At 46.2% G+C, this 20,904-nt stretch overlaps 1 protein-coding gene across 1 annotated transcript in view; it reads left to right on the top strand.

The window, feature by feature from the left end:
* LOC141122062 (uncharacterized) overlaps positions 1-20,904 on the top strand; it is a 218,349-nt gene that overhangs the window by 95,392 nt on the left and 102,053 nt on the right. Inside the window, 5 exon segments of the mRNA XM_073611859.1 lie at positions 19,703-19,828; positions 19,915-20,038; positions 20,156-20,253; positions 20,343-20,558; positions 20,638-20,844. Of these exon segments, the coding sequence (XP_073467960.1) occupies positions 19,703-19,828; positions 19,915-20,038; positions 20,156-20,253; positions 20,343-20,558; positions 20,638-20,844 (771 nt within the window).

A 20,904-nucleotide genomic window follows, 5' to 3' on the forward strand; every position in this document is an offset into this window, starting at 1 on the left:
TTGGAGAGCAGGAGATAAAATTTTCCGACAACAAAATCCGATCGCGTCAATTCCGACCGTGTGTGGCCTGTTCCGACGCACAAAGTGCCACGCATGCTCAGAAGAAATTCCAAGACGGAACAGCTCGTTCTGGTAAACTTAGCGTTCGCAATGGATAAAGCACTTTCGTCACGCTGCAATGTTCAAAATGGTTTAATACAGCGCACTCTCTTCTTCTTTATAATGTGACAAGAATTAAGTAGTTTTGCTGCTCATATTCACACACACTTCTCACAAACTTTTATTTGTGTTTTTTTAGTGGGATTCCCTGAATATATTGTTATTAGTTGTCACATCTGACAGTTTTATATTTTTTATTTTTATTTTTTTTTGGATTTTAAGCCTTTTTTTTTTCTTTATTGTTTGGATTTTTTCCAAGGCTGATCTTTGTTCAATGTTATTTTTATTTTTACTCCAGAATATTTTTGGGTGTGTTTTGTGTGTCAAGTTACCCCAACACCATTGATATCTTTTATTATTTAATCTCCAGGAGATTTTTTGTTGTTGGTGTCCCTTGTTCATTTCACATTGTATATTTGAAATGTACCTGAATCCTCACAAACCAACTGTCCTTTTTGAAGTAAAACACATAGGAGAGTATAATTCAAAACAAAAAGCCTTTATTAAGGGATCAGAACCAAACAAAGAGGAAGGCAACACTGGATCAACAGCAGAAATTAGCGAAGCCTGGGACCCCCACGGCAGACATCAATTCTTCAACATCAAAATTGGTGGCCTGAGGAGTCTATATGTAAGGGAGGGCAGTCTGGTCCGGGATTCGCAGAGATCCGGATAGCAGCAGATGACATCTGTGTCCCCAGGCTGTGGTACCACAAGAGGCTGCATCTTTTGGCTGACCAGACTGGATCCAGGGCAATCACTGTCTAGTCTTCCTTCCACGCTTCCTTCCGGGCTGTGGCTGTGCAGTTGGAGATGTGGCAGGAGGAGGAGTAGGACCTGGAGGAGGACTGGGGGGACCTGGAGGAGAGGGAGGAGGAGGACCTGCAGGAGGAGGAGGACCTGCAGGAGGAGGAGGAGGACCATCCCCAAGATGCGTCTGAGGTGTAATTTGGCCCCTCATACCTTTCTCCAGAGCCTCCGATATGAGGGCCTCACACAAGACTTTTTGGCCCTCCTCCATCCTCTGCATTTTATAGGCTATGAAGGCAGCAATGTTCTCCTCCATGGTGTGTGGTGCTCCCAGGACCTCTGTAGCCCTCCAAAAGAATGCTATAGCAGCCTCCTCTAGGGTACTCCTCCTACTGCCACTTTCTCTTTTCAGGGGGGGGTGGAGGGACCTTGATATCAGCCAGCCGGCTCAGCCCGGGCCACCCCCTGGCTGAGACTTCCCTGTGTATGAAAAAGGGACATGGTTGTAATGTTTTGCTTCATCAATCACAATCCTAAATTAGTACTCCCAACTAACATCTAGTTAACATCATTGATTGGACAAGCAGAAATATTTAGAGGAATGCTATACCTGGCTCAATCTGGGCTCCTCCACATATCGCCTGGAAGGCCCAGGTTGGGCGTCAGAAGCCTCAGCCGGGGGGAAGGAAGCGTGGAAGGAAGACTGGAGAGGGATGGCCTGGGTTCAGTCTGGCCTGCCAGAAAGTGCAGCCTGTCGTAGTACAACATCCTGGGGACATAGATGTCATCTGCTGCTCTGGATCTCTGCGAATCCAGGACTTTCTTGCGCTCCCTCAGATATGTGCTCCTCAGGCCACCAATGAAAATCTTTAAATAAGTGATGTCTGCCGTGGGGATCACCTGCTTCACAATTTCACACAATTGCTCCAGTGCTGCCTTCCTCTTTGCTTGGTTCTTGATATGGGGGTGGGTAATCTCCCACAGACAGGGCAGCTCACTTAAGATATCTATGAATACTGACATGAAGTCATTGTCTTTCATTAAGATATCCATGTTCACTGCAAGACACAACACAAGACAAAGCCTAATGTCAGACAAAACTCTCCTAATCTTGTTACAATATAGGCCTCAATCTCGAAGCAGTATAGGCCCAAGTTTGTCTCTTACCTTCGTTCTTACGATCGGCGCGTCCAATGCTCCTTCCTCCGCTCACAGTTCGTACGTAATGCGCACGCGTGTTACGCTTTATACACACTGCGCATGCGTGTAACTCCGCCTGCCCCTGACGTTCTTTCTAGTCTATTCCCTGCCCCTTTTTGTTCGGCGCAGTGGGTGAAGAGCATGATGGCGGAGTTACAGCAGGTGCATGCTAATTCTAGCAACGAGGAGGAGGAGGAGGAAAGCCCGGATCCAGGCACGTCCCGATCCAGAAGGAGACGTGTTAAGGCCACAAATATGTCGTTTGGGGAGATGTTGGAGATGGTCGACATCATGAGGAAGTCCGACTATGACGGAAAATATGGGCCTTACCCCCACCCCAACATCCGAAAGGCCAAGATCATGGCGAAAGTGGTCAGGAGTCTTGAGAGGAATTTCGGGGTACGAAGATCTAAAGATCAGCTCAGGAAGCGGTGGTCGGACCTGAAGTTGAGAGAGCCAGAGCAGTACCGAAAGATCCAGAGAGTGCTGCAAAAAAGTAAGTAGTTGTGCTGTGTTCCTATTCTTTCTGTCTTTATTCCGTTCGTTCTGCTCCATATGCTTTTATTAATTGTAACGTTTAAAAGGGCAACTTTAATGTTCATGGGCACATTATTCGTTCGTATCAAACATTTTTCTTTCCGCCTCTAGAACACCATTGTTTAGGCCATATGCATTTTCACACATTTTTTGGGGCCTACTTGGATGCCAAATATTTGTTTGTGTAGATGTGTTTGTTACTAGAATGAAATGCCAACTAGATTGTGTGTAAGGAGAGGACACTGAGCAGCTGTTTTCACATCTGGACACTGGAGCACTAGTGTGGGACACAAGAACACCGTTTTTCTTAGGGGGGGCACACAGGTGCTCCAGTGTATGCTATAGGGGGGGCTACATCTGTGAAGCTTGTACTAAACAGGTAAAGTATTGCAGCTTGATAAAGGGCAATAAAATATATACATCTTGGAACTCGGCTAAAATAGACAATTGTACCCCACTTCCAAGCAATGTTTCCTATTTCTAGTTCTGCCATCAAATATCTGTGTGCTAATTATACCATTTTTGTTTTACATAGGGGAGAAAAGACTCGGAGGACACCCCTCATCCCAGGAGAACACAGACCCCCCACCTATGGAAGAAGGTGAAATACCACCAACACAAGAAGCTGAGCAGAAGGAAGAAGAAGATGTGGTGGAGATTGGCACCACAACAGGTGAGTGTCTGCGACCACAGGCTCAGGTAAAAGAGATGGATGGTGGCAGATTTTTGAGACCTTTTTTTTTGTTCTTTATTTCTTTTTAAGTGATCGTGATGTGAGGGAGAGAGAACGTTTCACATCAGAAAGTGCCCAGATACTGATCGGGGAGATCATGGAGTGTAATGCCGAACTGCAAAACATCCTGCAAAAAATCAATGATGTTATTAAAAAAAATAATAACATCATTGATGTTTTGGGGCGAATTTAAACCCCACAAAATTTACCGGTTCTATTGTGGTCCAATCTTCCAAAAATGTTTTCAATGTTTAGAAAAGCCAAATTTGGAGGATGCACACAGTGTGCCAACATGTGCTATCTGCCATCACGGGAGATCAATGGACGCGTTTTGGGGGTGCAACCCCTTCCTTAATTATAAAGTCACGTTGAGGAAGGGCTTGCTCCCCCAAAACACGTCCCTTGATCCCCCTTGATGGCAGATAGCACATATTGACATTCGTAAATTGGTGTGCATCTTCCAAATTTGGCTTTTCCAGGGGTGATTTCTCCCCATCTGAACGCTATATCAAACCCAGTTCCTAAATACTGATGTCTGATATAGCCTTCAGGTTTTACCTAATGTGAACTTTGTAAGTTCAAGTTTTTTGGCTTTCTTGTTGGTTTTACACAGGCCTGTTTTATCTGAAATGGATATTTCGATTTTTGATAATGCTACTGCAAAAATTGTTATACAACAAACATGTTGGTTTGTTTTAAAAACCTTTCGTAAATGCACATGTGATTGTGCAGGTATAAAAAAGTGGCTTACTCAAGAATGTGTGGATTATTGTCTCAACACTACAACACTTTTGGGGTGATGTAATTGCTGTTTTATGCAAAAATGGGGGTTATTTCATAAGGGCAAATCCACTTTGCACTACAAGTGCAGGTTCAGTGCAGTTGCAAGTGCACTTGTAGTGAAATGTGTTTTTGCATTTAGGAAGTACCAGCCAACACTGTTTTTTATAAGGTTACCCAATCACAACATTTTCTGCACTCAACACATTTCTGTCAGGGTCAGCTAAAACAAACACAAGCAGTAAATGTCCACAAAGAATTTCTTTTGGTTGTTTTTTATTTGAAAAAGGTTTCCCAGACTGTCTGGCATATTGATAGCCCCCCTACCCGCAAAGAACTCCAGGTAGCGTAACCGGACATCACGGGCACTCAGGGAGGGCAAGCCAGGACGGCCACTTTCAAGCGCCGTCAGTGTTGATGGATTTGGGATTCCGGCCTCAGGCCCAACTGAGCCAGCATAGTTGGCTGAATGTTTTCTTAAAAAATTATGGAGAACACAGCAGGCAAGTATTATATGGTTCAGTTTATACTCCGCCATATGGATGGGTGTTAGAAATAATCGGAACCGGCTGGCCAGGATTCCAAATGTGTTCTCCACCACTGATCAGGCTCTGGCCAGCCGGTAATTAAAAACCCTCTGTTCCGGGGTGAGGGTCCTCATCGGGAATGGCCGCATCAGGTGGTCCCCCAGCGCAAACGCTTCATCAGCAACGAACACAAATGGGAGTTCTTCCACATTGTCCTCTGGAGCTGGCAAGTCCAAGCTGCCATTCTGGAGACGCCTGTAAAATTCAGTCTGGGTGATAACTCCACCATCGGACATCCGGCCATTCTTCCCCACGTCCACATACAGGAAGTCGTAATTAGCCGACACCAACGCCAACATCACTATACTATTGAACCCATTATAGTTGAAATAGTATGACCCCGAGTTGGGTGGTGGGATGATGTGGACGTGTTTCCCATCAATTGCCCCTCCGCAGTTAGGAAAGTCCCACCGCTGGGCAAAGTGGGAGGCCACAGTCTGCCATTCCTGTGGCGTGGAAGGAAACTGTTGAGGGAAAAAATAAAACATTACTATTTTTGCTCAGAAACATGGCAAGCAGATTAGGCACAAACATTATGGGGCAACCTCCAGATAGCATTTATTAAGGGGAATTTAACAACGCCAAAGTATAAGGTACACCTATCATATTACCCCCCCCCCTCTCATGGGCCATTTCTAACATTATGGGGGGTGTGGAAATCTTGGACAGGTAACCCTCTTCACTTCATTGAGAGATGAATGCCTAAATACAGGGTATTACTTGGAACAGCCCCTCCTTTAGTTACACTATTGGCAGCCCACTGGACAGGTAAGAAGTGTCATAATACAAAGATATAAATACACACTGTACACATTTGAGCACATTTGGACAATCTGCTATTACCTATCAAGATAATAATAGGATACAAAAACTTTAAACAGTACCATTTGAAAGTATACAGGCAGGCCCTTGCACTACATGCTTTGGGGAATTCATCCATAAATCTGAGCACTAAAGAGATGGGTATAGTGTGTATGGGTTTGGCAAAGTCAGCAGATAGGTGATTGAGGATAGATAGAGAATTGGGATCAGCTGACTTAGCAGTTGGGGGAGGGAGGGTTACTAAAAATTATTTGGGGACACCACAAAAAAAAAGCCTCTGGCACTCTGCCTGAATTTAAAGCAAAAATAACATTTCAAAACATTTTAGGGGGTGTTTGGGGTAAAGCACTACTATGGAGCTGATAAAATACATTAAGTGACTACATGAGGTGAATATAGGGCCAGGAGAGACCATGCTGGGGAGGTTATTGAAGGGCAAATATGTATGAAGGACCTAAAATAATAATTACATAAAAATCCAGCATGCATGAGGACAAAGGGGACATTCACAGCATATTCCAATCATGGTAATTAGGGAATGAGGAAAGAAATACAATATATTAGCAAACATTCAATACAATAAAATGTGATACTAAAGGATAAAAATCTTACCTTCATATACTCCTTCTGCAGGACCTGGATGATGGCAGAACAGGTCTCTGGGATAATGATCCCCAGAGCCTGGGGGGAGATGCCTGTCGAGAACTTCAAGTCCTGCAGGCTTCTCCCTGTCGCCAAGTACCGCAGGGTAGTGACGAGCCTCTGCTCCGGAGTGATGGCTTGCCTCATGCAGGTATCCTGCCTGCTAATATAAGGGGTCAGCGTAGCCAACAGATGGTTAAACACGGGGTCCGTCATCCTGAGAAAGTTCCTGAAATCATCAGGATTATTCTCACGGATCTCACGGAGCAAAGGCATATGAGAGAACTGGTCACGCTGAAGCAACCAATTCTTGGTCCATGAACTCCTCCCCACCCTGTTCATGGATTGGACTTGTGTCAAGGTCAGGACCCCAACACCAAGCCCCCGCACAGCACGAACTCTACGAGGAGTATGCATACGCAACATGGCTAGAAAACGGTCGGCTGCTCAGAACGAAGTAACAGAACGCACTGAAGAACAGCAAGGCCTGTGAAGAGCGACCTGAAAAACAGTAACGAACGAACAAGAACACAATGACTAATTAAAGTCACGCGGAACTTGCTGCACGCACTGAAGAGCAGATACAAACCCACAAGCACAAACTGAATGGCAGAAAATGATCTGAAAACCACGAGTCTGAAAAAGCGCGAATCGTCTCTCACCAAACTTTTACTAACACAAGATTAGCAAAAGGAGCCCAAAGGGTGCCGCGCTTGGTTCTAAACCGGCCTTTTCTAGTCTCGTCGTACGTGGTGTACGTGACCGCATGGTTGGCGATCGGAAATTCCGACAACTTTGTGCAACCGTGTGTACGCAAAACAAGTTTGAGCCACCATCCGTCGGAAAAAATCGTAGGATTTTGTTGTCGGAATGTCCGAACAAAGTCCGACCGTGTGTACGGGGCATAATATTGCCTGTACCACTACTGAAGGAGCTATAGTCTCCTCATTTGAAACTCTCCATAACATTGTATATAGAGGATGCACACCACCTGGACCAGGCATGTCTGTTATATGTACCTCCCTCTCATGGTTCCAAACTGTGGTAGCGAAGCTTTCCACTGACTCCTGGATGGTCTCTCCCAATAGTCCACTGTGGTTTAACCCTACTCTTAAGGAGTTATGCTCTATGCCTGACCCCAACAAATGGACGTCCAGGGGAATCAAGTACTTATGTCACATATATACCCCTCAAGGTTTCAAATCCTTCTCTCAGATGTGTTTAGACTTTGACCTACCACGTACCTATCTATTTTACTATTACCAACTTAGACATGCAGTACAAGCATAGTTTGGTTCCCTGGACAGTCCTCTTAGGACGCCTAACCTGTAAAAACTCCTGAGATCCCCAGACCAGACAAAACTCATTTCCACCTATTACTCGGGCTTCGTGGCAGACACCAACCCTAGACTTAAGACAGCGCAAAAGAAATGGGACTCCCTAGATGTCCCTATTACAGAAGAAGACTGGTCTGAATTCTGTGACACATTTACGACTTATCTCCTCCAGGGATAGGGTAATCCAAATTAAAATCTTACACCATTCACACCTCACCCCTGCTTGAATGCATAAAATGGGAATATCCTCCTCTGCTGAATGCTTCGGGGATGTGGCCAAACAGCTAAATTTCTCCACTGCTTCTGGACCTGCCCCATAGTACATGATTTCTGGGTGAACATAGGCTCCTTCATCTCCTCAGCACTGGGTCTCCCAAATATAGTCATCCCCAAGAATTGTCTTCTGGGCATCTTTGGCGACCTCACTATTCCCTCTCAGGCCAAGAGACTGCTTCGTATCCTCGTATTTTTATGTGAAGAAGTCCCTTTTACTGACATGAAAGGGATCAGAGATCCCAACTCAGAATTTCTGGTTAAAACTGGTTAATGAGTCCCTGCCTCTATACAAGCCTTTAATATCCAAAAGAGGAAAAAAAAACATTCTACGAAATCTGGGGCAGATGGCTAGCTAGTCCTCTGACCCTCTCCCCCATACTGCCATAATCAAAGATTTTACTGTGAAATTTGTATTGTACTACTACCCTGAACTTTGCCATGCTGATAATGTTTGGAACTATAGCACTTACCTCCCAAGACTGATACCCGTATCGGACGTAATTCTGCACTGCCTAGTATAGTGTCTATATCATGCACAATCCCCTTTGTTATAAGCTGGAATAGCAAAATTCTGTACTTTGTGTGAGTTTTTTTGTGTATGTATGTATGTATGTCTGTTAAGAAAATGCAATAAAAAATAACTTAGGAGGCGTGACCGGAAGCCGAGCTTGATGGCAGCCTAAGCTCTCAGCTCTCTAAGCCCACAGCATAAACGGCAACTTTAGGGGTATCTATCTCGCACCCACATGGGCAAATCTAGGACCACTCGATCCTCCAGGCCTAGAGGATCATCCCTACCCCCTCCAGGGGCCTCCACGGACCTCCGTTCCTACTTTACCCAGCCCGGAATGTCCCAGGACGAGGAGGCCAATATGGTGCCGGACACTCCAGCTAGTATGCAGAGGAGTCCCGCCCAGCCTCCACAGCCAGCGTACGTTGAGCAACGGCTCCCTGAAGGAGCGCAGTGGGACACGGCGATCCACCAAGCAGTGAGCACCGGCATGGGAAGGGTGAGTCCCCACCAACACCCAGGCATCCCCACGGAGCAGACACATGGGTCCCAGCCCGCCATGCCGCCCGCCTCCCCCACGCACTACACTCAGTGCTCGCGGCCTTCCCGCAGCTGCTGAGAACGGCTCTGGAGCCGCTCTCACAAGACATGGAGCCTGTGTCCACAGATTCCTTGGATCTGTCCCGGGACTTTCCCCCCCTGCCGAGCCCCGCAGGCCCACAAGCTGGCATTTACAGATCCCCTGATGGCTTGACCGAGGGAGCATGGGCAGGGGTAATTGCCTCCCAAAGCACAGAGACTGTCCCGCTCCAGAGATCCTAGTACATCAAGGCAGCATACCACCTGCGTGCCATCTTATGCACAGAAAGCCAGTGCCTCATTTCCGCCCCAGCAGAGGATTTTAACACCAGACCCCCTCCACAACAGCAACAAATAGGGGCATGCATGGACTCATGGGACCCCCCAGCAACTGGAGTACAGTTCAACCAAGGAGCAGGGGCTTTACCATCACACTCTCTACCACGTGTATCCCCTTCTCCTCATTATTACAGTCCAGCACGGGACTCATACGTGCCCCCACACATACCTCAACAATGGCAAACCTATCTGCAAGCCATGCCTACTAAGGAGGACTTTAGACAACTAATCGAGGATGTGAAAACCACATGTCGCACGGAAATTCAAGTACTTCAAACAGGCCTCAAACATCTGGCGGACAGGGTGAAAATGGCCGAAGAGGAAATACAAGAAACAAAACTAGCGGTCCATAGAACACAACTTCAGGGTGCAGATCACAGAGTAATGCTAAGAGATATGCAGAGGCAAGTAGAGGATTTGGACAACAGGGGGCGCCGTAATAACATACGGGTGGGAGGCATCCCGGAATCAGAAAACACGGAGGATCTGCAAACAATCCTGCAGTCTATCTTCAACAATCTCACTGGGGACCCCCCCTCCAAACATATAGAAATGGACAGGGCCCACCGAGCGCTTAGGCCCAAAAGCACTACCTCCAAACCAAGAGACGTTATATGTAGAATCAGCTCCTACCCTCATAAAGGGGAAATTATGCGGCAGGCGCGCCTGGCACGCAAAATAACCTATGCGGACACTCCAGATACAACTGTACCCGGACCTTTCGTGGATAACCCTGCAGAAATGTAGGCTCCTTCAACCGCTCCTACAACTTTTGCAGAAAGAAGCCATTATCTATCGATGGGGCTTTCCTTTTAGCCTCATCAGCAAAACACCAAGGAAAATCCGCTGTATTGCGATACCCAGAAGATCTTCGCACATTCTGTGACATTCTTGAGATAGCAGCTCCACAGCTCCCAGAATGGGACATAGTTGCTACCTTCCACCACCACCTGCTACCTGGCAAAAGGTGCCCGCATCCAATCGGCCTAGGAACTCTGATACTCAACGTAAACCCCCCAAGCAAAAGGGCCGCTGAACAGCGTTTACTACTACAGCATACAGCTCAGAGACTCGAGTACCTAGATTCAGTAAATAGAAATGTTTAGTTAACATATAGTTTGATATTCCCCTAGAACATCTTACATGACTATACCCCTATGCCCAACTATAGTTTACTACTAAGGGCTAGTTTTAGATGAGCCCCGAGAGGAAAGGCATTGAAGCCATTGTCTATCACCCTCCCCCCTTTTTTTGTTTGTCTGTTTCTAACCTACGTTGGTTGGATACTGGTGCACAGTTTTAGGCTGTGCACAGTTTGAGAACTTATCGTTGACAGAACACGGGCTCCTGGGTGTGCCTCTATGTCCGCCCTATTCGGGGTGGGGATGGGAGCTCACGCTGGAATCCACTCTAGTCTAGGCCTGTTGGCCGTTTATAGATGGATAGCAAAGTTGACTATGTGTTATTTTTGTGCACTAACTGTATTTCTATCCCCCCCCAATCCCCTCTTTCTTTCCTTCTCTTTGGCCATCTCATTTTGTGCATGGATAGGTGCATGAAGATTCCTGGTCTCCTCCTGGAGAGTGCCTACCCTGAACCTGGGGTCTCGACAGCTGACAATCCACTACTAGGTAAGCGTACACTTCCACACATTTATCCGTCACCACCATGACTAAGGTACTTTCATAAATGTACACGGACTGAACTCCGATAGGAAAAGACATCTGGCGCTGAGGGAGTTTAGACACTCAGGAGCTGATATCGTTATGGTCCAGGAGACACATTATAATAAGGAAGGCTTGTTTGCATTCGCATCCAGATATTATTCCCAAATATATATCGCATCGGGTAGCCGTAAAAAAGCTGGAGTGGCCATACTTATTAAGCGAGGGGCTCCCTTCACCTGCATGACCCAATACCGTGACCCTAACGGCCACTTTATTATCCTGACAGGACTCTGGCAAACACAAGAAGTGACGTTCTGTGCACTATATGCCCCCAATGTTAAACAACATAGCTTCATGTCCAAGGTACTCTCGCGAATTTTTAGATCCACTCCCAAGGTTCTTATTTTGGGAGGGGATTTCAACCTCACTCAGTCGATCACTGCAGACCGCCAGACGATAACCCCCCAAGCTCCATCACCTAGGGTCCATAGAGACTCAAGATTATTCAGGCAAATTACCTGACGGTATGCGCTCTTTGACGCATGGAGGGCTCTATACCCACAAGGCCGACAATATACGTTCTACTCGGCTCCCCATCACACACACACCCGCATAGATTATTTTTTCGTTAATAATTACACCCTAAAACTGACACGCGAGACGCAAATAGGTCCTATCTCAGGGTCGGACCATGAACCCATCTTAATCACATTAGACCTAGGCACCCATGTCCGTAGGCCATATAACTGGAGAATAAACACATTCCTCCTCCAACACCAACCAACCCTAGCTGATTTAACCTTAGCACTCAAGCACTATTTCCTGGAAAATATCAACCAGCAAGTTTCACTCCCTATACTTTGGGAGGCCCACAAGGCGGTCCTTAGAGGTAAATGCATAGCGTCCTCATCAGCACTAAAAAGAGACGCCATAGCGGCCAAAGTAAAAGCGGAACGGGAACTCAGAACTCTCGAAAATCAGCTCCAGACAAACCCCACAATATCTAACCTAAGGAAAATAATTAATCTTCGCACAACTCTTCGCGATCTAGCGATGGGACAGGTAGAGAAAGCTCTCACTAGGCTAAAACAAAGGTTCTACGACAAGGGGAATAAGGCACACTCTCTTTTAGCTAACAAACTACGGGAGAGGTCCCATATGCAATCCCCGAACCAAATTAAAAACAAAATGGGACAGATGCTAACACACCCCGAAGACATAGCACGCACATTCGCGGACTTCTACAAAAAACTCTACAACAACCCGGACATACCCAGTAACCCTCCCCCTACTGACCTGACCCATACGATGAAACAATATCTAGAACAAAGTGGAATTCCCCATCTCCAATCAACTGATCTGTTAGCACTCAATGCTCAGATTACTGATGAGGAATTAGAGCTTACTAATAAAAACCTGCCGTCCCATAAGGCCCCGGGCCCGGACGGTTTCCCATACGAATACTATAAAGCATTTCTCCCCATACTGCTCCCCTATCTTCGCAGACTGTTCAATGCTTTCCTCCAAGACACCCCAATTCCCCTGGAAATGCAGAAATCCTTTATTACCTTAATTCCCAAACCGGATAAAGATCCTTCTATTTGCGCAAACTACAGACCCATTGCGTTGTTAAATTCGGACTTAAAAATTTTCACTAAACTTCTATCCAATCGCCTGAATATGATTTTACCATCATTAATCCATAAAGACCAGGTAGGATTTGTACCATTGCGGCAGGCGGGTGACAATACCAGAAAGGTGATAGACCTGGTGGAGGTGGCGAACAGGGAGGGCGCCCCCTCTATGCTACTAAGTCTAGACGCTGAGAAAGCTTTTGATCGTCTGGGGTGGCCGTTCCTGTTCACCACGTTGACCCACATGGGCTTCCGGGGACCATTCTTGCGGGCAATAAAACACCTATATTCTAACCCCTCCTCACAGGTCAGAACTCCGTTTGCACTTTCAACATCATTCACAGTATCAAACGGCACAAGGCAGGGATGCCCGCTGTCACCCCTGTTGTTCGCGCTATGCGTGGAACCCTTAGCGGCCTCTATTAGGAATAACTTAAACATACGGGGAATAACGGTCAGAGATAAGGAGTTTAAAATCTCCCTCTTTGCAGATGACATAATACTCACCCTGACTCAACCCCACATATCCCTCCTGAACCTACACGCTGAGTTGGACCGATTTCGTGCCTTTTCAGGATACAAAATAAATGCCTCAAAGTCAGAAGCTTTACCCATTAACATCCCTGAAGCTGAGCTGGCACTTTTAAAATCCAATTATAATTATCACTGGCAAACAACCGCCCTGAAATATCTAGGGATACACATCACCCCAAAATTTAACACCCTGTACCAAGAGAATTTCCCCCCTCTCTTTAGCACTATTAGATCCCTCTTACTTCAATGGAAAAAACACCATATATCTCTACTAGGGTGAATCGCATCAATAAAAATGACCATTCTCCCAAAGCTTTTATATCTGTTCCAAACACTCCCCATACCCATACCACTCAAACATCTGAAAAAACTTCAAACAGAATTACTTCACTATGTATGGAACTACAAAAAACATAGGATCTCAAAAACGGTGTTGATGGCGTCACGCAGTGAGGGGGGTCTTGCCTTCCCGAATCTAATCAAATACTACCAAGCGACACAGCTGAGAGCTGTGGCGTCATGGTTTACACAAAAATCATACAATAAGTGGACAGAGATCGAAAAATTATGGCTAGCCCCAATACACCCGAACAACCTACTATGGAATGTGCCTATTGGGCCCCATGTTCATGTTAAAGAGGACTTGGCGCACATTGGCTCATTCTAATAAGCTAATCCCGGAGAAATTGACCCTGACTTCCTTTGTGTGTAACCCCAAGGTGCCAGATAGTCTCACACATCAGATGTCTTACCCCTGGTCCTCTAGGAGTTTGTTCCATTTTGGGAGTATAGTAGATCCTAGAACCCGTAGGCTCCTGTCCTTCTCAGACCTGCAGACCAAACATAATTTACCAAGACAAGCATTCTATGGATATTTACAAATAAGACATTATGCACTAACTATAGCCCCGAACCTACAATTTTCACCTCCATCCCCGTTTGAAACCATTATTCTAGCAGGTAACTCGCAGAGGGGACTTATATCAGGAATCTATAAGATCCTGACTGCCATCTCCCTAGAGGAGCAAGGTAAACATTATTACATGCTCAAGTGGGAGAAGATCTTAGGGGAAGAATTTTCATTAGCACAGTGGCAGACAATATGGAACCAAGCAGCGAAGAGTTCAATGTGTACGTTATATAAAGAAAACTCATACAAAATCCTCTACTTCTGGTACATGACTCCAGACGTGCTACACACAATCTTCCCTAATAGCTCAGATAAATGTTGGCACTGCCAAGAAGCTAAAGGCACTCTTATACATGTGTATTGGACCTGCCCACTACTGGCTCAGTACTGGGAGATGGTCAGTCACCTCCTTGCCCGCCTCTTAGAAACCAAAATCCAAGCGACTCCAAATTTTTTTCTATTGGGCTTATCACCACTAAAAATTTGTAGACCATACAAGAAATTAGTACGACACATACTCACAGCAGCACGCTGCCTAATAGCCCTAAACTGGAAACGCATTACCCCACCCTCTGCTGAAGATCTATACGCTAGAATCAAGGATGTAGAATTGATGGAAAAAATGACAGCCAGAATCCAGGATAGACTAGAGGCACATAATAAGGTTTGGGAGCTGTGGCACCTCCGGGAGGACCCACCATGACCAGGTAATAAAGTCAACTAGAAGGCACTTTCTCTCTTTCCTCTTCTTTCCTTTTCTCCCCCCCATCCTATTCCTCATCCCTATATGATACAGGTTTATACAGCTTTGCTCTTCCCTTTTTTACAAATATCTGTTTTATTTTTGAGTGTTTTTTTTTTTTTTCTCCCAGTCAAGAAGACTGGAACTCAATCCAGCATCTGCATGAATGTTTACATTTGCTTCCAGGTTTATCATTAGAACTATTACCAGCTAAGTCATACAGAATACATGCTTAATACCGCTTATGGATACACTGAACAATGCTTGTGATTTTCTATGTTCCTTTATTCTGTATCACTAAAATTTATAATAAAAATTGTTATTTGGAAAAAAAAAAATAACTTAAAAAAAAAAAGATGAGGTAATAAGTGAGTTCAGCCACAGAACCCGTGTAATCAATATGTGTTCAGTTTTTATGGGATGAGGTGACAACCCTTGTGCTGATCCCCCTGAAGGGGTTAATCTAGGTTTCCACACTATATATGTGTGTATCATCATCTGCTGGAGATAAAAGACATCACAGTGACTATGGAGGAAGAGGACGGACATGACGGAGGTGTAATGAACGAAGAGTGCAGAGAGAGAGCACACAGAGGCAAATCACCAGGAACCCGACACGCCGGCGTTTATTGGGGGACTCGGGGTACAGGCAGGAGGAGAATTACTTCACAGAACAAACAATAGACACAGCAATGAAGAGGGATCCTTAGGGTGGCAATATGGGACATCAAAGGGGATGTAGTCCACAGGGCAAACAGAAGGCACAGCAATGAAGAGTGAACCTTCGGGACAGCAATATGGGACAGCAAAGGGGTGATAGTCCTCAGGGCAGAGCAGTGTTTGGTAAAGCGGGGGTTAAAGTCCTTGGCACATGGGCAGAGCAGTGTTGGCACATCAGGGTAGCAAGACACAGTAGAAAGAAACATTCCTCCGGGTGGCAATGTAACACCACACAGATAGTCCACGTAGGATGGCCCAGCAGAAATGGGGATCCCGTACTTAAGGGCAGAGATCCAGGCAGGGATAAGTCCAGAACAGGACAGTGATCCAGGCAGGCAGGGCTAAGTCCATAACAGGGCAGATATCCAGGCAGAGATAAGTCCAGAACAGGGCAGAGATCCAGGCAGACAGGGCTAAGTCCAGAACAGGGCAGAGATCCAGGCAGACAGGGCTAAGTCCAGAACAGGGCAGAGATCCAGGCAGACAGGGCTAAGTCCAGAACAGGGCAGATATCTGGGCACACAGGGATTAGGGCTGGTATCTGAAGCAGGTCAGGCAGGGTGAAGTCCATGGGCCCTTGGAGGGGGGCTGGGAGGGTCTGACCGCAGCTCAGCAGCACAGACAATACAGAACTATATGTCCCGGGGTGCAGTGAGTAGCACCCAGTCCATACTGATCCATCAGACTCAGCAGTTCTAAGCACCTTCCAGTGAGGTCTGCAGCCATCAGCTCCTCTCTGTGTCCATCATGGAAGGCGACTCTCACCAGACTGACCCCCTTCTTTGTGTTGTGAATTCAGCCAGAGACCTCACCTCAGATTCAGGTGGTGCCGAGGTGTCTGGCTCTATCCTGACACAATATACAATCATTTATGTGCTTCTTACTGAGGGAGCCTCATGTCCTCCCCCTGTGGGGACCCCGGAACTCAGAGCTCCGCCTCTTCATACACACTCAGAGCTCCGCCTCTTCATACACACTCAGAGCTCCGCCTCTTCATACACACTCAGAGCTCCGCCTTCTCATACACACTCAGAGCTCCGCCTCTTCATACAAACTCAGAGCTCCGCCTCTTCATACACACTCAGAGCTCCGCCTCTTCATACACACTCAGAGCTCCGCCTCTTCATACACACTCAGAGCTCGGCTTTCTCATACAAACTCAGAGCTCCGCCTCTTCATACACACTCAGAGCTCCGCCTCTTCATACACACTCAGAGCTCCGCCTCTTCATACACACTCAGAGCTCGGCTTTCTCATACACACTCAGAGCTCCGCCTCTTCATACACACTCAGAGCTCCGCCTCTTCATACACACTCAGGGCTCCTCCTCTTCATACACACTCAGAGCTCCGCCTCTTCATACACACTCAGAGCTCCGCCTCTTCATACACACTCAGAGCTCCGCCTCTTCATACACACTCAGAGCTCCGCCTTTTCATACACACTCAGAGCTCCGCCTCTTCATACACACTCAGAGCTCCGCCTCTTCATACACACTCAGAGCTCCGCCTCTTCATACACACTCAGGGTCTCCGCCTCTTCATACACACTCAGAGCTCCTCCTCTTCATACACACTCAGGGAGGAGGGAAAGGGGAAGGATATACAGTACACACACATAGCACAAGGCCGTGTTCACACTAGTGATCAGATTGGATACCATTCAGATGTTCCCTGTATGTATCAGGTGTGTAAAGTGAAAGGAGGGAAGGGGGAATCCTTCTCTATGCCGGTGTCTTGTCGAATTCAGTCCCCTATCATATAGTGTCCTCCCTGTACTGCGCAGGCGCAGTACGGAGGACAAAGGAGACGCCGAAAGTCTCCGAAGTTCAACAGCTGATCGTCAGCTGTACACGGCGCCTGCGCATTTATTCTTACCCTATGTCCAGGATCATTCCCCACTATCCAAGTGGACATAGAGTTAGAATAAATATTTGCCGAGCGCAGCGAGGCCGTGCCCGAAGCGTGGCGAGCGAAGCGAGCCCGCGAGGGGCCCTCTTACACTGCCATCGCTAACAGGTGCCCGAGCGCCGTGTACAGCTGATGGTCAGCTGATCACCTTCGGACATTTTCGGCATCTCCTGCTCCTCCGTACTGCGCAGGCGCTGCGCCTGCGCAGTACGAGGCGGACACTATTTGATACAAGGACACTATATGGCAGAACACCGGTGTTCTCTTGGTAATTTCCCACCCACACGGCTCCTTCACACTTCCATAAGGTTCTCTGGGATATCGTTGTCCCTGAATCTCCCCTGGATAAAGGCCCTGGCCGGGTAATAGGTCGCAGGCTTATAGAGCTTGCCTTAGGGTAAGTGAGCATTCTGTGTGGTGTCATCACTGTGGTTGTGGTGGAGGATTTATTCAATCAATATTTATGAAGCTTTACCCACACTTTGGTTATGGATTATGAGCACAATCTATATACATAGAAGGATGTTTTTCTTTTTTATAATCAATGAACTTTTAATCAATATTGTAATCATTACAGTTTATATTGAAGCACTGTTGTTAATTATCACTGCTATAATTTAGTATAGTAATTTTTAGCACTGCTACAAACTTTTCCATCTATTTATGTGTGTATCTCACTCCTAGCAGCTGCTCCTAGTTTATAGTTTTTTACTTTTCATAGTTGTTTCCTCACAAACACAATTTTTTCCTAAAGAAAAAAAATATTATTTTTTTTTTTTCCTCACTTATTTGATTTATAGCGCGGTATTTTTTACATATTTATCGTGTTCTCACTATGAGATGATTCTCGGGGCTGCAGTTCCTCTGAGCTCCACAAGGTGGTGATCTCACTTCTACCCAGACAGAAAGACTCTATGGAATACAGACAGGAAGTGATGTTGGATACTGACAGGAAGTGACGTTGGATACTGACAGACATCCCATTTGGAAGGACGTAGAGAGGAGACGTTGCTGGATCTGGCGGCAGAGGAGGTAATATGTTGATTAACCCCTTCAGGGGGATCAGTTGATGATGAATATATCTTCCTTGCAAATCTGGCCATACATGGTTCAGTTTTATCGTTCAGCCAGCGGGATGAGAGGAAAAAACTGAAGTGATTCCCCCATCTACACATTGGAGGGGGATGGGGGAATCCTCCCCGCTGCACTATTGTATTCTGACAATGGGGGGCGCTCCTCCGCTCTCAGAATACACAGATCAGTGATGAAGCTATTGGCTGCAGCCGCTGATGGAGTGACTTTTATCCGGCAGTGACCACACATGGATGGAAATGTGACCGATCCCTGCTGAACCAGCTGAATTTCCATGTCTCTATGGTCACCATAAGTGACTTCCTCCCCTCCCCCTCATCTCCTTCATTATGTAAGTCATGCTGAGATAATCTCCCATTGGCTGAGCAATATTCTCATTTGTCTCTGAGCTCCTTCTTGCTATTCCTCGTCCTGCCTGTTGTTTCCTTGGATTGATTTTCTGTGTAGTGACCCCGGCTTCATCTCTTGGATGCTCGTCTGTTGCTTGTCCTGACCTTTATCCTGATTCCTGGATCTCCTCCTCATCTCTCCTCCATATCCTCTTACACAGCTTTTCTCCACACCTGCAGTGATCCTGGGGGGTGGAAACTTGGCACCAACACTCAGCAAAATCCATCCCCACCATTAGGAGCTCTGGAGAAAATTGTCTGCTATTTACACTCCGTTCCTCCGCACGTCACCTGATCACATGAGAGCTTACTTTCACATATTCCTGACAGATTTCTGTATGGTAAAGGTCAAAGTTCACTCTTCAGTTTAGGAGAGGTAGGACACACCCAGGAACAATGATTTAGTTTGCACGGGGGCCTCATATAGAGGACCCCTCAAATCTCCCCATCCAAATGTCCCTCCATCCAGAGTCTATATGTCCTATGACATCACACTGACCTCAGTGCTCCTCCTCCCAATGTCCCTCCATCCAGAGTCTATATGTCCTATGACATCACACTGACCTCACAGCTCCTCCTCCTAATGTCCCTCTATCTGGCTTTTTTACTGATGCTCTTAGGATGTGGGCGGACCCTTGGCATCCCAACTAGCAAAGTGGGACTGTTGGTCCTGCATTGTATCTAATGACATCAGAATGCCTGCAAGAAGCTTTTAACCTGCATAGTGTGGGGGTCCTGTGTGGGTAAATTATACTTCAGTCTGAAGTAGGGCCTTAATATAATGGAGACCTGAATAGTGAGGTGAGGAGGATTCTGGGAATATCATCTAAATTTTACTATTTGTGTTCAGATCTAGAGTTTTCCTCCTGTGAAGTCTGGAGATCATATGACCATCACATTGCCTCCACCTCCCTCCCTGATAGAATAGAGAAATACAAAGAAGATTCTAGAAGTCACCAGAGAGATCATGGAGGAGAGGTGAGCGGTGCTGGGAATTCTGGGACATTATCCAGTAACAGACAAGGGATGTGTCTGGATGGTGACTGTATCATTGTGTGTGTCAGGTTCCTATAAGGTGTCAGGATGTCACTGTCTATTTCTCCATGGAGGAGTGGGAGTATTTAGAAGGACACAAGGATCTCTACAAGGACGTCATGATGGACAATCAGCCGCCCCTCACATCACCGGGTAAGAGGAGACTTTATTGTAAAGGAGAGAGCAGTACGGAGGCTCCACCTAGATCCCCCCATCATCTGATAAACACATAGAAACAATGTATTCAGTCAGTGTGTGTGTTTCCTACAGATGGATCCAGTAATGGGAACCCACCAGAGAGATGTCCCCATCCTCTGTATTCCCGGGATTCCACACAGGAAGATCACACCATCCCTCATCATCATCAGGTAGATGAGGAACAATCACTGATAGTATCATTAGGATCTGTACATTATCTGCATTGTTATCTTTGATGTGATTTTTATTCTATATTCAGAGTGGAAATCTGAGAGATTCTAAAATTGAGGTTAAAGAAGAGATAAAAGAGGAGGATGATGGGGTGATGGAGGAGTTTCTAAAAGAACACAAAGATCTGTACCAGGACACCATGGTGGAGTCATCCAGCTACAGAAACCCACCAGAGAGATGTCCCCGTCCTCTGTATTCCCGGGATTCCACACAAGAAGGTCACACCATCCCTCACCATCATCAGGTAGATGATTGACAATTATTGGTAGTTCTGATTTATACACAGCATGTTTGTTACAATGAATGTTTTATTATATATTCAGAGTGGAAACCTCAGGGATGATAATATTGATGTTAAAGAAGAGTATAAAGAGGAGGATGAGGAGTATGGAGTGATGGAGGAGTTATCAGAAGGACACAAGGATATGATGGAGCCACCAAATACTAAGAACTCACCAGAGAGATGTCCCCGTCCTCTGTATTTCCGGGATTCCACACAGGAAGATCACACCATCCCTCACTGTTACAAGGTTGGTGGGATGGAGCATCTAGAACATGGACTCCTAGAGATGATGTGTGGATTTTATATC

Source organism: Aquarana catesbeiana, unplaced genomic scaffold, assembly GCF_042186555.1.
Source record: "Aquarana catesbeiana isolate 2022-GZ unplaced genomic scaffold, ASM4218655v1 unanchor237, whole genome shotgun sequence".
Classification (NCBI taxonomy): Eukaryota; Metazoa; Chordata; class Amphibia; order Anura; family Ranidae; genus Aquarana; species Aquarana catesbeiana.